The sequence below is a fragment of the Bactrocera dorsalis genome, chromosome 1 (genome assembly GCF_023373825.1).
Source record: "Bactrocera dorsalis isolate Fly_Bdor chromosome 1, ASM2337382v1, whole genome shotgun sequence".
Classification (NCBI taxonomy): Eukaryota; Metazoa; Arthropoda; class Insecta; order Diptera; family Tephritidae; genus Bactrocera; species Bactrocera dorsalis.
The window spans coordinates 24,729,232-24,749,749 of NC_064303.1; the positions used below are offsets into that span (position 1 = coordinate 24,729,232).

The following is a 20,518-nucleotide window of genomic DNA, read 5'->3' on the forward strand; positions in this document are numbered from 1 at the left end:
GCGAAAATGAGCTTCGAACAAAAAACTTTTACCGAAACTTTTCAATTGATGAAACACGTTTATGGCGATGATTGCCTATCCTGTAGCAGAGTGCATGAGTAATTTCAACGTATTCAAAGTGGTCGTGAGGACATAAATGACGATCAACATGTGGGTCAATCAAAATCCGTGACCACCGGAAATTCCATCGTGTGTGCGTGAATTCATCAAAAATCAGCCGAAATTATCACTGAAATTCATGGAAATGGAATTGAACATCTGCAAAACATCGATTTAACGCATTTTGTCCGTACATTTGGACTTACGAAAGGTGTGTGCACGGTTTGTTCCGCACAAATGGACTGACGACCAAAAATTGCTCAGAATCCAACATTCGAAGGACGATTATTTGACCAAAAATCACATTTTAACCATTAACCACTCCCCGTATTCACCTGATATGGCACCGTGCGACTTCTTCCTTTTCGGAAAAATGCATTTGCTCATAAAAGGAAAGCGTTATGCAGACGTAGAGGCCATTCAAAAGGCTTGCACCAGGATACTGGCGGCCATACCGACCAACGAGCTAACCCATTCGTTCGACATGCTTTTGGACCGTGCAAAAAGCTGCATTGAAGCAGAAGGAGACTATTTTGAATAAAATAAATTGATTTTGCCAAAAAAAAAAACATTTGTTCTGTTTTTTTTTTAAGTTCTGTTTACTTTGGAATACACCTTGTACAACTAAGTTTCCGAAAGAGCTGACAGGCGGATCACGGCGAGATGGAATGTCTTAAGTACATACAGGATGGTCAAGATCATGTGCAAGAGCCCCTTTGGAAAACTCGCTAGCTTTTTACTCACACGGTCTCGAAAGGACAGCCGGACGGCTATTGGCTTCTTAAAAGGTCACAACCTACTAGTATCACATGCGAGCAGGATGGGCTTAAGTGTTGACGATACATGCAGTAAGTGCAGAGAAGTTGACATGAGAGGGACGCTGGAACACCGCCTATGCCTGTGTTTTGAACTATCTAGAGGTCGTCTTAGGTATCTAGGAGCTTCCGAGTTTAAGGGACAAGACGCAGTATCAAACGTACTCGCTCTTAAAGTTCGCAAAAAGCGTTGATGTTCTGTAAAACGATTACTTCACCTCGAACATATACATACATATACAATAAAACGAGAAAAAATTTCACTTCCAGAACAAAAAACTGAATATTTCGTACATTTCTGTCATAAGTGTGCTACGAACCAAAAACTAGATGTCTTAAGCCTTACACAAGCTTCCACAATTACGACATCTGTCACTTAAACAGAGCATTACCAGCTTTCAGCACCATTAGTGACCGCCACTTCAAACTAAATGATCCATTTCCGAGAAAGGTTCACTGTCACCAACATAAAATTGCACGCATCACCCTTAAGGGATGTATCTATGTACCTCCATACATACATATGTACGTATGAAGAGTCTACACATGCGTAAATGTTGACAGTTTTGGCTTAATGTTACTTTTTTTATAATTGATTATCAATAGTTACATACATATGTATGTATGTATATACGAATATTTACTATAAATCTTTGGTATGTATCAGAGTGCTATCTTGCTTAGAGTTCTCACGAGCTGCTGCACTTAGTTTCCACCGTTGCAGTTATGTAGTTCCGCACACTTCGACCGTTAAGATGTTGTTTTAGCTTTATTTGTAGTTGGGTTTTTCTGATAAGACTCGCTTGCATCTAACGCTGATTAAAACGCTATGAATTGCATTCACAGAATTAAGCAAACGCGCTTCAGCAGATAAACATATGTACAAATATACAAATATAAAAGTGTGTGTGTGTGTCAACCAACCACTTGTTGTTACAATTGGTCTATATTATGTATATTTGTATGTATGTACATATATTTAGAAGGCACCTGCGCATTTTCGTTGCTCCGCTTTTGCTGAACCGGTCCTGCGGGGCTTTTTGCTTTAAATTTCGCTTCAATCACTGAAGTCTTTTCAGTTGATAAACGCTCGTGCTTTAGTTAACTCGAACAGTAGTGAACAGCATTGCCGCGAGCTCACTCGTTTTGTTCTGTATAAATAAATTTATATACAAGTATTATAGTGCTAATAGGTTTTATTGCCATTTATTGTTGTGCGGCAGTTTTAATTGAATTTGTTGCTCATAAAATTTACTTAGAATTACAAAGTGTAAAGAAGTGCAAACATATACAAAGTTAAATTGTGGTGAGTGTGCTGAAAAGGAAAATTTCATATCTTTCATATAAAAAAACAAAAAAAAAAAAATAGAAAAAATATTTTTTTAGTAAAAAATATCTATTAAGATGTTGTTATTTTTTAAGTAAATTTTTATTGTTAGATTTTTTGGTGCATTTGTTTTAATAATTTTTTTGAATAATATTTTTTATATAATTTAATAAAAGAAAACTGCTTAAACAATTTGTATAAATAAGTTAAGAAATTCTAGTTGTGTGCTTTTTCCTATCATTGTGTGTTACAAACCCGTATACATACAAATTTATAAGTGCATATACTCAATGTAAAGATGTATTTGTGAACTGGCTAATAAGTGCATTAACACAAATTCTTTTGCTTTACTATGTTATGTTATGCTAACTACATTACTGTTAGTTCACATTCAAGCTAAAATATATGCACATACATACACGAATATATACGCATTCTTTTACCATATACCAGCACAAATTTACTTTATTAATGCTTATTCTTTTAATTACCTGTGGATTCGATACACAAATAACAAGGCTAACTATATTTCGTATAAGCTTTTATAGCATATTTGCATAAATCGCATAATATATACATAAGCACATAGGTAATTGTATGTATGTCTCAAATATTTACATTGAATCTTTGCCAATGGGTTTCGGAGCGCATAAGTCAGGGGCGTAGCACGTAGAAAAAGTAACATAGAAACATGCACGGCACTATTAGGCTCATTTGTTATTAATAATTTAGGGTTTTTTTTATAAAATCAGTAGTTTCAAATACATACATACCTGCAGTTAAAATTAAAAATATTTACATAAATTATTTTTGCGTATTTGGGTAGTCTAATTACATTTAAAATTAACATACCAAAATTTTTAAGTTCAATCTTTTAACGAGTTTTGTTCAAAACTTCATTTTCCAACTTTGGCTGAGTTGTCACTCAAAAACAAATCATCCGATCGCTTTGAATTTTTCCGCTTATTTATTGTAATTTTACTGGGCCACAAATCTTTAATCATTGCCTATTTTTAGGCGTTTAAGCCGACACACTACTGATATAATGAGCATAAGATTAGGAACTCGTTAATAATTATTAAAGTAATGATTAACGATTACATATGAAGGTTTTACAACTATTTAATACGTTAACTATAATTTTTAAATGTATGTTTATATTTTTTTATTTTTATAGAATTGGTTATGGAAGACTACTTGCAGTGAAAAATTACTATATTTAAAGAAATTATTTGGCTGACTTTATCATTCAATTGAATTACAACAAAAATTAATATTTTTTCTTGATTTTATTTTTCCTATTATACACATATGTATGTATGTATGTACATTCTTTGTATTTATTTATATATATAAATAGTTATGAATGAAACTTATGATTACCAGACACGATAAGCAAAATAAGCAAATTGTGCGGTTAGGACTTAAAAATCGCATTTTTTTTGTTTTCCAAAGATCAAAGATCAATGAATGTAACTATATGTAAAATATTAAAGTGTTAGAGATTAGAACCGGTTGAGAGATTCTCTCGCCTTAAAGAAACAATTAATTATAATAATGAGTTATCTGTAGCAATCGGCTTAGTTGGAAAGCAGTACTTACATATGAATATACTTATAAATATTTACCTACTTATAGTATTTGTATAAATTAATAAAAACTAGTAATTATTTTGAATATGGAACACCTGCATTATTAATAAACACATTCATTCATATCCATTACTGTGACTGCTTTTACTTAACATATTTCTTCCTCTTCTATTTCTCTATAAAGAAGCAAAAAATCACTCAAAATTTAAAAAAGCACTCTTCAATAAAATGAATAATAATTTGGAAAATTTGGTGAAGGGTATTTCTGATATAAATATGGATAAGCTTGACCCTAACGTGTCGGTAAGTTGTGTATATAGATTTTCAAAATGGTGTTTGTTTTATTAAAAGGAAACTAACTATCTTTAACTATAATTATACTATAAAATATGGTTTCATGAAAAATAAATTATTTTGTTAACCCTTAGATCGACATGGAGGCACCCGAGTTCAAAGATTTTGCTAAAACGATGGTTGATTATATCGCCGATTATTTGGAGAATATACGCGATAGGTAAGCAAAGCAAAATAAAGCGTAAAAAGTTGATCAGTCAGCAGTGTCAAAAATCTGCCCAAATGAATACACAGCGGTATAGAACTTGTAGCTACATGTTTAAGGAAAGAAACAGACATATAAGGGATGTCACTAACATAGTATTAATTAATTATTGACAGAGCTTATAAAAAAATATAGAAAACCCACTTAAGAGAGAACCACTATCTGTGAAACAAGTATCTCATGAAATCTTATCACTGTTTAACACAAGTCAAGCCACTTACAATTGAGAGTAAAGTCTCTATATAGTATATGTACATACATATTTCTACATAACTGTATTACAATAATGAATGCGTACTTAAGATTACAATTTTTGTTTGATTTTGTCAAAATTCAAGACGGAAAATTATTAATAAAGTAATAATCTTAGTTTTTAGGTATTAATGTGATAAGTTTGAGTTTTTGTAGAATTTGCTTACTTTTCCAGTAATACTAAATACTAAGTTTTGAAAGAGAGAAATATATTTATGCGATCGCAACTTTATAAAAAAAACTTACTATAGGAGGTTACACTGCCGCTTAAGATTAAGTGCGCTCGTTGAAATTCTCTACCAAATACAAATCAGATAGCGTTAATAGCGGTAGAAAGCAAATCAGCTGATATATTTTTCAAAATTTATTGTACATGTTTGAAAATATGCACCAAAAGAAAATATTTTGTCGGAGTATAGTGAAATTTAAAATTTTATGGCTTCAAAGTTTAGATTTACCAAAAAATATTTTATTTCAATTGCAATTGCATAATTCTGAACCGATATCTAGATGTTGCTGACTGATAATTTTATCTTTCTAAAATTTTTTCTAGCACAAAAACGTTTACAATATTGCTTTGTGCCGACACTTTTCGCTCTCGATTTCGATTTTTGAGTGATTGAACTTTTTTGCCGTTTTCGAATGGTCATTTGTCAAAATAGGGAGCAATATTTTTAAAAATTGAATTGAAATTGAAGGCTCTTCATATTATTTTCATAAAAAATCTACAATTTTTGTGGGTTTTCCATCTTCTAATTGATGTAATAATAAAGAAGATTGAGATTATTTTCGAAGTGGCAGTTAGTTATAAATTCAATCTCCTTGTGGTTTTACTTGATTAAAATAAATAAAAAAACAAAAGAAAACATATAATTATGCAAATGAGGCTTTTTTCTAATATTGAAATTAATAGAAAACTAATTTTTACAAAAAAAAAAAATATTAAAATTTAAATAAAAAAATTATAATAGTATTAAAATGCTTAAAATTTTTACATCCAACTTTTATATACAAAAACTTGTTATTTACCAAACAAGTTATGTATTAGTTACAATTGTTATATGTACTTCTACATATGTATGTATGTATGTCTGTATACATGCAAATTTTAATTCAGTTACGCTCCATTCCATCAATAATTCTTACTTTCAAATACCGACATTGAAATACAAAAATAAAAATATATTAAGCAAAAGCACAAAATCACAAAAAACATTCGGTACATTTTCTCAGTCACGCCTTAAGGTCAAACCGAATGACTGGTTCCGCACTTTCATTTCTTATTGCAATATAATTAGCATTTAAGCCTTCAGTTACAAAACTAAGAAAAACGACCAGCCAAATGAATGACTAAAACTGGCAGCAAACACAATGAGCAACACGTGTGCTTGTTCTTCAATGAAACTCGGTGAATGTACTTACATATTTATATATTCACTGTGAACCTATGAGCATATATGTATAGTATATATAAGCATAACTGCATTTAGATACATATCTATATATGTGTGCTGTTAATCTTAGCTTCAAATAATTAGCTAACCTTGTAATTATATAACTAATTAAAAGTGAAATAATAATACGAACGGCATTAGGCTGCATTCATTGCATTGTCACGTTTTTTATTGTTTTACGGCTGAATTTTACTATTACGGCAACATTTAACAAATAAATTATTATCTGTCTGATACTATTTTAAATAGATTAGATGATTTTTGAAAGCTTGATTTTCAAAACAGCCTTGTTAGTGACAAATTTTGTCATTAGTGTTCTGCTCTGTCATTTTTGATATGCCGGATATGCGGTCCGGCTCTGTTTACCGTTTTGACAACTTTAACATATTACCATAAATTAGTACTTCGTTTCGAAAGTTTTTCTGATGTTCAAAAACGGAATCAAATATATCATGGTTGTGAAAAATTTTTTCGTGAATTGTCCGGATGTCTACAGTTGTTTACAGTTGTAATACCGGTACTTTTCAAATCTTCCGCGGTCGTGACGAATATCAATTTCGATGGAACGGATATCCGGCCTGATACTAGTGATGATTGAAATAATACGATACCTCTTTCAAATAGTTTTTCTTAATTTTATTTGATCCTTCATGTCTGAGAAAGATTCAGAATATACAGTAATTTTTTTTGGAAGATTATCCTACATTCTGTAAATAAAATAGAAATATGTAACGTTTTTAAATAATTTCAGACGTGTTCTTTCCGATGTAAAACCCGGTTACTTACGACCACTCATTCCCGATGCTGCACCGGAGACACCAGAAAGCTGGGAGGATGTTATGAAAGATATTGAACGCGTTATAATGCCTGGTGTCACACACTGGCATAGTCCAAAGTTCCATGCATACTTTCCAACAGCCAACTCATATCCAGCCATTGTTGCAGATATGTTAAGTGGCGCGATCGCATGCATCGGTTTCTCTTGGGTATGTTATTTGACATTATTCTCAATTATTAAATTCGAGAAATAATAATTTTCATTTTAAAAGATTGCTAGTCCCGCATGTACCGAGTTGGAAGTAGTCATGTTGGATTGGTTGGGAAAAATGATTGGTTTGCCCAAGGAATTCTTGGCCTGTTCGGGTGGTAAAGGCGGTGGTGTGATACAAGGAACAGCCAGCGAAGCAACTCTTGTGGCACTTTTGGGTGCTAAAGCTAAGAAAATCGAAGAGATTAAAAAACTGCACCCAGACTGGAGTGAAAATACAATCATTTCTAAATTGGTTGGCTACAGCTCTTCACAGGCGCATTCGTCGGTTGAGCGTGCTGGTTTACTTGGTGGTGTTAAATTGCGTGGCGTTCCAGCTGATAAAGACAATCGGCTTCGTGGTGAGGCTTTAGAAGCGGCAATTAAAAAGGATTTGGAGGACGGACTTATACCATTCTATGTACGTATAAGTAAAATACATTGGTTAAGGAATTTAAAAATATAATTATTATATTTTGCTTTATTGAAGTTTGTCATATATGTATATGTTTGTTACTTTTTATAATTTTTGAAATAAGCGATTTCTTTCCATTATTTGAGTATATTTGTCATATGTGCCCGAATATTGTTTTTTAACATTACATTACAACAATTGTTAGTGCTAGCTATTAGAGAACGCTAGCAACAATACTTTTTCGAAAACAAGAAGTTTAATTTTGCTATTTTTTTTTAATTTATTTTAATTTTAAAATTGAGTAGCTTAAAATTTACAGATATAAAGCCTTTTGCAGAATGTTTGAAATAATTAAGGTTTTGAATTTTTTAATACAGCAGTTCAACGGCTAATTGTGTTTGTTATGAGAATTGTCTATACTTTATATTTTTTCTAAGCAAGTTTAAGTACATACATACATATATGTCTATGCCAACTTTTTATAAGAATATCTACGCTCCAATAATTTCGAATAAATTTCTAATATATTTTTTATGTCTATTTGTAGGCCGTCGTCACTTTGGGCACTACTAATTCCTGTGCTTTCGATTACTTAGATGAATGTGGCCCTGTTGGCAACAAGTACGGTGTTTGGATACATGTGGATGCTGCTTATGCGGGTGCCGCTTTCATTTGCCCCGAATATCGTCATCTAATGAAAGGCATGGAAACAGCAGACTCGTTTAATTTTAATCCACATAAATGGATGTTGGTGAATTTCGACTGCAGCGCTATGTGGCTGAAAGATCCCAGTTGGGTGGTGAATGCTTTCAATGTGGATCCATTGTATTTGAAGCACGATATGCAGGGTTCAGCCCCTGACTACCGACACTGGCAAATTCCATTAGGTCGTCGTTTCCGTGCTTTGAAATTGTGGTTTGTACTACGTTTGTATGGCGTGCAAAATCTACAAGCACACATAAGACGTCACTGTGGTTACGCTACACAGTTTGCTGATCTCTGCAGAGCCGATAATCGTTTTGAAATCGTTGGTGATGTAAATATGGGTTTGGTTTGTTTCCGTTTAAAGGGTGCTAATGAAAAGAGTGAGAAACTTTTGAGACTTATTAACGGACGCGGTAACATACATATGGTGCCGAGTAAAATAAATGATGTATACTTTTTGCGTATGGCTGTTTGCTCCAGATTCACCAAGCCAGAGGATATGGAGTATTCTTGGCATGAAGTTAGTGAAGCTGCTAATGACATCTGCAAGGAATAAAAACAATAAAACCATTTGTATTAAAAATGAAGACTTAAAACATAAAGAAAGAAAATGACTCATTTAGGGAACGAACCTGAAGTTGTACTTCAATTGGTTCTATGACAACGAATGCCTGCTAACATTCTCTCTACTATATATATTCCATTAGTACATAAATGCTTAAATATATTATTGTTGTTGATATTATAGCCAAATACTATTTACTTAATGCTTTTAACAGCATTTGCATTGTTGTTGTGTGTTATATGCTAATAAGTAAGCTATTTATAAACTTTAAATCGAAGTTCATGTTATTAAAACGTAATTAAAAAAATATCACATTTGTCATTTCATTTCTTTGGCTTTAATTTAAACAGCTTCATGTTTGTTGTAATGATCGATTATACGTTGCGCCTCTCTAATGCCACTCTTGTGTGCACCATCTACAGTACCAAAGCCTTCTACTATGGTTGCATCGCCAGCAAAGAGGAGACTTGACATGGGTCCTACCGGCTCCGCCAGTGTTAAAACATCATTTATTGTGCTACCAGTGGAAAAATATGGACGACCACCCAAATAGCATGCTAATGAACTCCAATTAGAACGCAAGATCGTAGTAGGATAAGGAATATTTTGATTTTTCAACAATGTACGCAATAGATTTGTAATTTCGGTTAGCACTTCCATATCTGGTAATTTCTCAATTTTCTCGTAAAATTCACCACCAATTATTACTTCAACCACTCTATTGCTTTTTGGTAATTTTGATATCTCGACAACTTGTTTCGTCCATGTCATATCTGAATTAGTACCTTCAGCTTGCCATAATGGCCGCAAACTACTCTTCAGCCAGCTGTCTATATTTCCCTCGTATTCAAAATAAATTTTTACTGGACTTCCAAACCCAAGTTTTTTTATGGAATTTATTTTGTTGCTTGGTAATGACGGTCTGAACATATTTTCAGAAAAGATTTTAAGTACACCCAATGGCACCGTGCAAATTATGTGATCTGCGCGAAATACATCACCATCTAAGCAAGCAACACGTTTTCCACCAATTTCTGGCGGTATATACCAATTGATTTCACCCACCGGCTTGCCAATCCTCAACTGCGTATTGCAGAGATTTTTTGTTAAAACACTTAATATGTTGTCTAAGCCAGTAGGTATGTAAATGTAGTTGCCAAAATTTACACCATTCTTCAACTTTGTTATATGTTCAATATTAACATATTCCAGCGAGCAACCTAAAAGACTGCCAAACTCTTTGATTAGTGAGTTGAATATTTCATTTGCAGTTTTCCGTTCGTCTCCATTAAAAACCGATGTTAGCAATCTTGATTTTTCAGCTTGAAAATATGTGTGTAAATTATTCAGGTCATCCATTGCACCAGTTCTGTACTTTTCATCAAACTGAATATGTGAACAAAGCCGCTTGTAGAGTCTATCTATTAACTCGGGTAGTTTCCGATCAACTTTTTCTCCAAATGCATTTACATACAATTTGTCTTTGTTTGGTATTACTTTTTTCGGTAGTCCTCTCATGCTTTGCAGTATGTTGTAGACCGTATCATCTTTTGCGTTTATGGGCACAAATTTCGCGCCCAATTCGCAATAAGCATCACCGAATTGCTTGGAAATTATACGTCCACCATAACGATCAGTAGCCTCTAGTACTATTGTTTGTTTGAAACCATTTTTAATTAAATGATTCGCAGCCGACAGGCCGGCAAGTCCTGCGCCAATAACGACTACGGCAACCTCATTTCTGGGTTTACTCAAAATGTTTGTTGGATATGTGGTCTTGAACGTATTATTAGCGAGGTTTGTGCCATGTAGTTTTCGTCCAACACAACGAATGCTGAAAAATTTGTGTTCAATAAACATTAGAAAAACTAAATACTAGGCTCTAGAAACTAAATGTCAACTGGTCTTACTATCTCATTGCACTTTCTTTATTTGCCGTAAATTAAATTTTTTAACTGATTATTAAAAAAACCTCTTTTTTATAGTTGAAAATAGAAATTTGTTTTCACTAAAATATTAGAATAGAAATTGCGACCAAAATATTTTTTATAATTTGTTATTATTTGCTGTTATTGCCAGATGTTCATTTTCGTAGCATTTTAGGGTATTTGGCAAATGTAACAGCTGGTAAAATGGCGATGCCACCCTTGACTATGAGTTCGGAAACAGTCACGTCTAAAAAATAAATTGTATTTTCCACAAAAGAATGCTACACCAAGAAAGATGTTAAGTAATTAATATCCATATTAAAAAGTGCTAGACATATATAAAATTTATTATAAAATGGATAACATATAATATATAATATATAGTATTTGTTTTGTTATACAATAACTTTCATAAATAAATATATTTTTAACTCTACCATGATAATATGTAAATTATTTTATTTTTCAAAAACTCATCATATACCGATATATGTATATATAATTCATTGTAAAATTGAATGATGATCAGTTGATAATCATCAGAAACTCATATTATTAAGGTGAAAGAAAATACATAAATATTTGTAATTTCTATTAAAATAGAATTTTTTATACATTTATTTCAATTAAATTATATTTCTTCTATTCTATTTACTTCTCAAATGAGTTGAATAAATGCATATCACTTAAATATAATGACTTCCGTTCCCTTAAGGTTAGCAAACAAATTTCGCATTTGGCAATGCCATCCTGTATTTTCAGTTCTTCCTGCATCACACGCATTTCACTCAGTGCATTTTGAATTTCAGTCCTGGCAAAATTAACGTCTTTATTTTTAGTATCCATTCCATATATAACAAAACGCAAGAAAATTTTTGCAAATTGTATTGATTGCACGGTATATATTTTTTCCTGTCCAATAGCCGTTGCAATAATCGTGTTGTCAATTCGTTTTTACCTCTAACTCTGAAACAAACTGTGCCAAGTGAGCGTTTGGCCACCAATTCAAAGCGATTATCAGCGAAAATATATTTTTCGAAACGCGCCGATAATTTCAGATGGTGTCGTAAATGCCTACGTAAACCTTCAGCTTCCATTGTACGGAAAGCTATACAGACTTTAAGTGCCCTAAAACGTTTACCCAACGATATTTGCCAATTGCGGAAGCCAGGTAAGTCGTGCTTATTAGTTTTCTCATTGTTTTCTGCGTTGAAGTGGTTCACTTGAAGAGTTTTCACAAGTTTTCTAGCATTTTTCAGCCACATTACTGCACAATCATAATTGACCATCAGTGATTTGTGCAAATTTATTTGAGGGAATCAATGTCACGCAAGCCGTCGTGCAAGTGTGCGTATTCATCCAGCGTCAAAGCAGCGCCTGCATATGCAGCATCAACATGCAGCCAAATTTGATAACGCTGACAGATTTGTGCCAGTGCTTTGATATCATCATAAGCGTAGGTGCCAGTTGTACCAAATGTAGCTACACACATTGTGGGTATTAGTCCTCGGGATAAATCTTCTCTTATCGCTGCTACCAATTGTTGTACGTGCAGTACAAAATCATCTGCAGTGGAGAGCAATTGCCTTGTAAGTTGTAAAAGCTCATTATTTACTGGTTAAAATTACTTAAATTTTTTAAGATGAGATTTTTTAATCCTTTTTTTTATCGTACAATAACTATAATAAACCATTCTAGCAGTCGGATTTGCTAAATCAGACTCTAGGTGGGTTAGTATTCAAAGTGCGAAAAAGAGATAAAGTGTGTCTTGCAAATATTGGTTGTCAAAAAAGTCTTGAGGTATTTTTGCTAGTTGGCGCTGAAAGCCCGTAGTTCTAGTTTTATTCGTCTCATCGGGTCGTGCTATACCTTTTTGAAAAGCTCATTTCACGCGCTAACACGTGTTTGATTGATTGTCGTTTCTTTTAAGTCGTTCGTGAGTTATATCGTCGCAAACATGGAGCAAAATAAAGAGAAAATACGGTATATTTTACAGTACTAGTACGATAAAGCCAAAAATGCATAAAATTTGTGCAGTTTATGAACCCGATACAGTTTCTATTTCCACCGCACAACGATGGTTTCAACGTTTTCGTTCTGGTGTAGAGGTGGTCGAAGATGCGCCACGCTCCGGAAGGCCTGTCGTCGAAAATTGCGATAAAATCGCTGAATTGGTCGAAAGAGACCGGCATAGTAGCAGCCGTAGCATCGGTCAAGAGCTGGGCATCAAAAATTCATTTCAATTTCAATAAAATAAAAAAAAAATTCATTAAAAATACCGCACGACTTTTGACAACCTAATATTTAAACTTATAACAGGTAATAAAGATCCTAACGGTTTAAAAAAAAACACATGTCGTCTCTTCTCTGAAACTTTCAAGGCCACAGTACAGAAAAAGTCACTGGTGTCAGAACCGGAGAAAATGTTGAATGCTGCAACAATTCAAGGCGCAATCAATTCCATTATGCAAATTGTTTTAATTGATTTGTGACACAGTGAATAAGTTCAATTTGAGTTCGTGAAAGAGCAGAGCTATTGATTGATGAAAATGTGATATATTGATGAAAAATGTATTCAACAAGTTCCTTTGATGTCACATAAAATTGTTTCCTGTTTTTTTATACCCTGAACACGGTATATTAAGTTTGTCACAAAATTTGTAACACCCAGAAGTACACGCCGGAGACCCTATAAAATCACGATCACGTGATTTAGCCGTGTACATCTGATTCTATATACGCGAACCAGTCCTCAGATTTGGTATATCGCTCTGAAATTTTGCACATGTTCTTTTCTCCCCAAGAAGCTTAATTCAAAACTTTTTTGTTTGAAACAACAACACAATCGATGCATTTTTGAAGCGTATTATTACTGGTAATGAATAGTGGGTGCTTACGGCAACGTCAACGAATAAGGTCGTTGCTATGAGTTTAGTGAAATTTGTTGAATTTGCTAGGCTATCACATACTCTGAGCTCTCCCCTACGGCCACTGTCAATAATTAGACCATCAGAAAGAAGTAATTGCCCAGAAGCTGTCGCTTTGGCAAAAAGGAAAGTACAAGTAATTCGATAGCTACTCTTCAGCACTACGTGAGCTTGGTTGGGAACTTTTTATGCATCCACCTTATAGTCCGGTAACAAGTGATTACTAGCTCTTCCTATCTATGACGAATATATTGCATGTGAAAAATTCACATCCAGAGGATCTTGAGTAAATAAATGTCCCAGTTTTTTACGAGGGTTTTTATGGTGTGTTTGGGGTATAAAAAGTGAAGTTCACAAAAATGTCGTGAAAGAATTTTTATTTTGAAAAAGATACAAATAAAAACCAAAAAAAGGGTATTTAATATTTTCTTTTTTTTATGTCCATGGTTTTCTTTCCTTTTCGATAAGTTTACACCAAATTTCCTAAAAACGGATTTAAAATAACCATAAAGATAAAAATAAAAGAAATCGATTATCTTGATATTAGGGTTATTTAAAAAGGGTGTAAATACATGTAGTTGATATTTTTACTACCTAAAATTTTGCTTTAAACTTTTTTCCATAAGATTCGTAGTTTAGCCGAAAATCGAGATAAACTGATTTTAAACCTTGAAAATTTAACCTCTCCCCAGTAATTTCTCTACCCGATTTCAGATCTCCCGTAAATTATTTTCACTTACTTTTTTGTTATTTTACCTTGCTTTTTCATTGGCTTTCATCCTATTATGATGCTTTAACAAATTATTGGTCCTGGTCAATAGGCCAATACCAATACGAAGGAGATACGCCCAATTCTATGCTTATGTTCGAATGTTGATAAAACTTTTATACTCTTACAACCTGTTGATACAGAGTATAACAGTTTTTTTCACCTAACGGCATCACCTAAAACTAGGCGAGATTGATATAGGGTTATGCATATGTATATACATGATCAGGATGACGAGAAAAGTTGAAATCCGGAGGACTATCGGTTTGTCCGTCCGTTTGTGCAAGTTGTAACTTGAGCAAAAATTGAGATATCTCGATGAAACTTGGTAAGCGGATTTCTTAGTACAAAAAAAAATTACGAGTTCGTAGATGGGCGAATCGGACTACTGCCATTGATCGAACACCCATAAAGTGTTATAACTAAGCACTAAATTATGATATACAAGTAAAACTGTAATTGGGTACAGGGGATCGCAGGGCACCCGCTAATAAGTTTAATGTACATATCTCCTAAACTACTAAGCTGTCCTATCGATAATGCGAAAATGAATAACCCCGCACACTTCCCATATAACGGTACTGTTCAAAACTACTTAAAGCGTAATAAATCGATAACTAACAGACAATAAATTTTACTTAGGAGATGGTGTGAGAAAGCTTTATGAGGGCCGCTGTAAAAATTGGACGATGAGCTTGGCACCGCCCACTTTTTGGTGTAATCACATATATCTGGACCCGATCGACCGATTTCGACTAAATTTAGTATGTAGCATTCTTTTCATATTCCCACTGTATGAAATTAGTCGAAATGGGACTACAACCAGGCCTACTTCCCATATAACACAATTTTTAATTCCATTTGATTCGTTTACTTTCCAGTACACAAATCAAAAAATAATTATAATAACGGAATAAAATTTCGCACTAGTAATTCCTTTAAAGTATGTGGTAGTCGAAAAAGTCTTTTCGTATTTCTAAGTAAACTTCAACTAATATTTTTTATATTTATACTAATAAATAAATAAACAAATATGTACCATTTTGGTCGACCACTTTTTGCCATTTTCCGCTAGAGACATTATTCCATCAGTGTAAATGGAAATTTCGAAATTTCCAGAACGTAAGAGAGAGAACCATTGTTGTGCTACACGAACTGATACAGCATCATCTCCGTAAACTTCACTAATTTCATTGGTGGCTTGCATGGCATTCTTTCTTTTTTTACTCGTATAGCGAATTTCTTCATTATTTTCACTCATTTTTGAACAGCCGTAACTTTTTTTCAACTTCTCCGAATTTAATTTTACTTTAATTTTTTGTTTAAATGAAACTTAAAATCTCACCTTTTCATTACTACATGGTATAACACAATGTGATTGGTAGCACTGGAGATAGTACTACTGCAACGACATCTATTGAGAAGATACGAAAATATTTTTTCGACTACCCAATATTCCACCTTATGATCAAAAATTGTACAAATCCAAGTAAAACTGTTCAATCCCCTAGGTAATAAATATAGGGACCCCGTCAATGTGTGAGATGACGGGGTCCCTATATTTATTGCATTTGAAATTGGCTGACAATACTATTTCTGTGTATCAAAAGTGGGTTAAGTTGGGTTAATACTTCCCTGCAACTAATATAAAGATTTTCGAACTTCCAGGTGACTTTATGCTGTATATATCGGCAAATATTTGAGTTATCTCAAGTAGCTTAAGATAGAGTATAACGCTGGGCACTAGGGCGAAAATTTGACCTAGCCCCACATAACTACATACATAATATCGGGATTTTCGAACATCCGGCTGACTTTACTCCATGTGATTGGTGATTGTATGTAAGGTACCTTAATCAAACCCAATGATTAATTTTTTAGTATGTGTAGATAAAAACGGGACGATACTACCCTAACTCCCATATATTACATATTTGTAATGATTTTTAAAAAATATGTCAGTCAGTGTATGAGTTCTATAAAGTATATTTATACCCTGAACAGGGTTTGTCACGAAGTTTGTAATACCCAGAAGGAATCGTCGGAGACCCTATAAAGTATATATATAAATGATCAGTATGTCGAGCTGAGTCGATTAAGCCATGTCCGTCTGTATGTCCGTCTGTCCGCCTGTCTGTATATATACGAACTAGTCCCTCAGTTTTTAAGATATCGTTTTGAAATTTTGCAAACGTCATTTTCTCTTCAAGAAGCTGCTCATTTGTCGGAACGACCGATATCGGACCACTATAACATATAGCTGCCATACAAACTGAACGATCGGAATCAAATGCTTGTATGGAAAACTTTCACATTTAACAAGATATTTGCACGAAATTTGGTATATATTATTTTCTAAAGCAACAATGTAATCTCCGAAGAAATTGTTAAGATCGGTTAACTATACCATATAGCTGCCATACAAACTGAACGATCGGAATCAAATGCTTGTATGGAAAACTTTCACATTTAACAAGATATTTGCACGAAATTTGGTATATATTATTTTCTAAAGCAACAATCTAATCTCCGATGAAATTGTTCGGATCGGTTAGCTATAGCATATAGCTGCCATACAAACTGAACGATCGGAATCAAGTTCTTGTATGGAAAACTTTCACATTTGACAAGATACATTCACGAAATTTGGTATATATTATTTTCTAAAGCACCAATGTCATCTCCAAAAAAATTGTTCAGAACGGATTACTGAACACATTGTTACTAACAGAAATGCACCAGTGAAGGGTATTTAGCTTCGGTGCAACCGAAGTTAACGTTTTTTCTTGTTTTAAATTGTTTATATTCCGATCCTCTGTTTGACGTTTTATTTATCGTTATTTCCAGGGTTGGGTTCTTGCAAGTTGCAAGAGTATAAAATATTCGGTCGCTCCCGAACATAGCTCTTTCTTAATTGTTTTTATTTAATGTACATGCTACATATTTTTTTGCTAAAAGCATATTTCGTTTCCAAATATAAAATCTTACGGTTAAAATTATATAGATATCGATATTATATAGTTTTCACAATTAATCGTTTTCGAATATCTCTTAAATAGCGTATTAGCAGCTCTATTGCACTCACTATTTCCAAAATCACGAAATTCATTAAAGTCCATATTAGGTGTTAAAATTCTGATTTACTTCAGTGTTATTTAAAATAAAATAAAATCGCTGTTAAAAACTAGACAACGAAACTTGTTTGAAAGCGTGAACAAAATATAGGTCATTTGCTGGTATATATTTTATAAATAAATAAGTTGCGAATATTGTATTGTGTAATGTTTATTTTATACAAAAAAATATAAGCATAATTGTAATATGTGTATGTTTGTATAAATTGACCTACACAGTGGGAAATTTCTTAGTAAATTATACAACATACGAGGTGATTCGAAAATTCCTCTAACTTCTCATCGACATAAGTTGATTAAAAATTATAGACATATGTACATACTTGTATGATCTACAAGTATAAGCCTTATTGATTGTAAATTTATGTGCAAAGTAGGAGTGCTGATAGCGATTAACAGTTAATTTTAATGTTTTACAACTTTTGAAGTTAACGTTGTGTTATAAAATCTATATATCGTTTTTTCTATTCAAGGTAGGGGACTAAAAGTACATATTCCATTCACATCCCAAAATATATACGTAATCAAATTTTCAACTGGTATTTTTTCGTATAACTTTAACTGTTTAGTAATATTTTTTTATCAAATAATGTTTTATTTAAACATCTATCGAACTAATTGCTTAATATGTAGATGTGTTGAAGGTTACGTCTAACTAAAAAAATATTTATATCGACACAATGCTTTCTCATAAAAATGTTGTGTAGATTTTAGTTATGTTATTTTACAGTTAATTATTTGTGATATTTAACATAAACGTTAGATAGGCGAAATATGGGATTTCATAGACCATACGATATACGTATCCCCATTTCTTGGTTAGTTAATGTATTGGAAATAAGGTTTGCTAAACCAACTGAATTAATGCATATGGAGACTATTATTATAAGATCAAGTCATGCGAGAAGTGCACGTAAGTGAGAAAAGTTCTCTGATCTTCATTCACTTGGGAGTGGCCAGAAACGTTTCTTTTACATATGGCTCAAGCAGCTTACGACTTCCGGTTTTTGATCAAGTTGGGTGTCCAAAGAACATCCGTTTGAAGGCGAGCTAAGTTGATAATGCGAAACATCCCCGCCACATTAAAAACATCCCCCAATGAAAGATTTCCCTTGGTAAACGAAATAAGGCGCCCACACCCCGACGAAAGAGAACGACGATGTGACCAAAGATGTCTTCTATGAGCACTGGGAGCGCACCCATGAGAGCTGCACCCGCCACGATGTCAAAATTGTGGACAAAGTCATCAAGGCCTTCCTTCTTCTTATCTTTGGCGCAACAGTCGGTAAACTCAGCCTCCACGAGGAAACATCCCCAAAAACAAGAAAGGTTCGACGTCGAGAAACTGCAATCACAACAGACAGCCAAACGATTTTCTACTCGACTTGCACTTCTGCTCTCTGAGAGCACTCGTAAACAACTCGGTATAAGGAAACTGTAACATCACACGTGCGGAATGGGATAGATACCGAGAGTTGAAGAGGGAAACGAGACGCATTTGTAGACAGAAAAAGGAAGAGGCCCAAATGCGTGAGTACGAAGAGCTTGATAAGCTGGCTGACAGGGATAATGCTCGAAAATTCTACGAAAAGATGCGGCGACTAACAGAAGGTTTTAAGACCGGAGCATATTCTTGTAGAACCCACAGAAGTGATCTAGTGACTGATGCCCAGATCATACCAATATTATGGATGGATTACTTCTCCAGCCTGCTGAATGGCAGTGAAAGAATAACGTAACGGCGCACCTGATTTCCCAACCGATGACGATAGAGCAGACATTCCATTGCCCGACCATGAAGAAGTTCGAATAGCAATTACCCGTAGTTTCCCTTACCAACAGGTGCTACTTCGGACTAGAAGTAAAGTCCTCTCTCGACGAACAAAAACAAAACTTTTTAAGACACTCATTATTCCCGTCTTGCTTTATGGTGCAGAGGCTTGGACGATGTCAACAACTGATAAGTCGACGTTATGAATTTTCGAGAGAAAAGTTCTGCGAAAGTCCTTCGCGCATTGGCCACGGCGAATATCGCAGTCGATGGAACAATGAGCTATGTGAGATATACGACGTCATTGACATAGTTCAGCGAATTAAGAGCCAACGAAACGACGAAAACACTCCAGCTCTGAAAGTATTTGACGCAGTACCCGCCGGGGAAAGCAGAGGAAGAGGAAGACTTCCACTCCGATGGAGAAATCAGGTGGAGAAGGACCTGACTCTCTATTTGGCGCCAAATAGCGAAAATAAGAAACGACTGTAAAAAAGAATGTATTGGAAGTAAGGTTTGCTGAACCAACTGAATTAATGCATGTGGAGACTATTATAAAACCGACTCAAGGGTCATATGGGTCTTAGTCAAATGAACAAAACTGAAAATAAATGAAATAGCAAGAAGATAATAAAGTATTATATATCACAATTAACATATGTATGACTATTTGACATCAAAAGTATTTATACCTAAAGTTTCTTTTTATATATCGAATATACACATCCAGATATGTGGAAATATTTAGACAATTACAGGTACACCTCCCATATGTAGTGAATAATATGGAATTATGAACGAGGTACTACGATCCATTTCTCAATCGGATGATTACTTGTGATGAAAAGTGCGTCACATATGAAAACGTGAAACTAAAACGATCGTGGTCGAATCGCGGTAAGTCCGTACGAGTGTAATGATGGGCAAGTCCAGAGGGACGGTCAGGAACATTTTGTTGGAATTTTTCATGGGATTTGCCATGTTATATCTACTATGAACTGCTTTACTACGTTGAAACTTATAATTTCGACCTGTACCATCTCCATGGCTCAGGAGTTGCCTGCTTTGGGAAATAGAAGAGAACTTATATTTCAACAGGACACAGAAAAAATGAAAAATTTGTTTCAAGAGAAGCTTATGAAAATCGACTGTCCCAGTTTGTTTTTTCAAAAAGATGAA

At 33.9% G+C, this 20,518-nt stretch overlaps 2 protein-coding genes across 3 annotated transcripts; one reads left to right on the plus strand and one right to left on the minus strand.

Moving 5' to 3' along the window:
• Nucleotides 1-1,996: 1,996 nt before the first annotated feature.
• On the plus strand, nucleotides 1,997-9,119 carry LOC105222255 (aromatic-L-amino-acid decarboxylase). Of its 2 annotated transcripts, XM_019988973.3 has the most exons (6): nucleotides 1,997-2,220; nucleotides 4,018-4,136; nucleotides 4,262-4,347; nucleotides 6,850-7,084; nucleotides 7,148-7,546; nucleotides 8,088-9,119. In XM_019988973.3, the coding sequence occupies exons 2-6, from the start codon at nucleotides 4,062-4,064 to the stop codon at nucleotides 8,799-8,801; spliced, it is 1,509 nt and encodes a 502-aa protein (XP_019844532.2). In that variant the 5' UTR covers nucleotides 1,997-2,220; nucleotides 4,018-4,061; the 3' UTR covers nucleotides 8,802-9,119. The 2 variants fall into 2 exon arrangements, with proteins under 2 accessions (XP_019844532.2, XP_011197791.2); XM_011199489.4 differs by lacking the exon at nucleotides 4,018-4,136 and having other exon boundaries at nucleotides 2,011-2,220.
• Nucleotides 7,924-10,885, minus strand: LOC105222254 (protein anon-37Cs). Its single transcript, XM_011199486.4, has 3 exons — nucleotides 10,721-10,885; nucleotides 8,878-10,644; nucleotides 7,924-8,788 (listed from the first exon to the last, which is right to left on the minus strand). Exons 1-2 carry the CDS (start codon nucleotides 10,726-10,728, stop codon nucleotides 9,153-9,155), a joined length of 1,500 nt encoding a protein of 499 aa, XP_011197788.2. The 5' UTR covers nucleotides 10,729-10,885; the 3' UTR covers nucleotides 7,924-8,788; nucleotides 8,878-9,152.
• Between the last annotated feature and the right edge of the window lie 9,633 nt (nucleotides 10,886-20,518).

Bases quoted from the DNA above. Each gene is read 5' to 3' on its own strand.
- LOC105222255 (XM_019988973.3), top strand. From the start codon at position 4,062: ATGAATAATAATTTGGAAAATTTGGTGAAGGGTATTTCTGATATAAAT. The intron at 7,085-7,147 runs GTATGTTATTTG...TCATTTTAAAAG, and splicing joins CATGCATCGGTTTCTCTTGG to ATTGCTAGTCCCGCATGTAC. The intron at 7,547-8,087 runs GTACGTATAAGT...GTCTATTTGTAG, and splicing joins ACGGACTTATACCATTCTAT to GCCGTCGTCACTTTGGGCAC.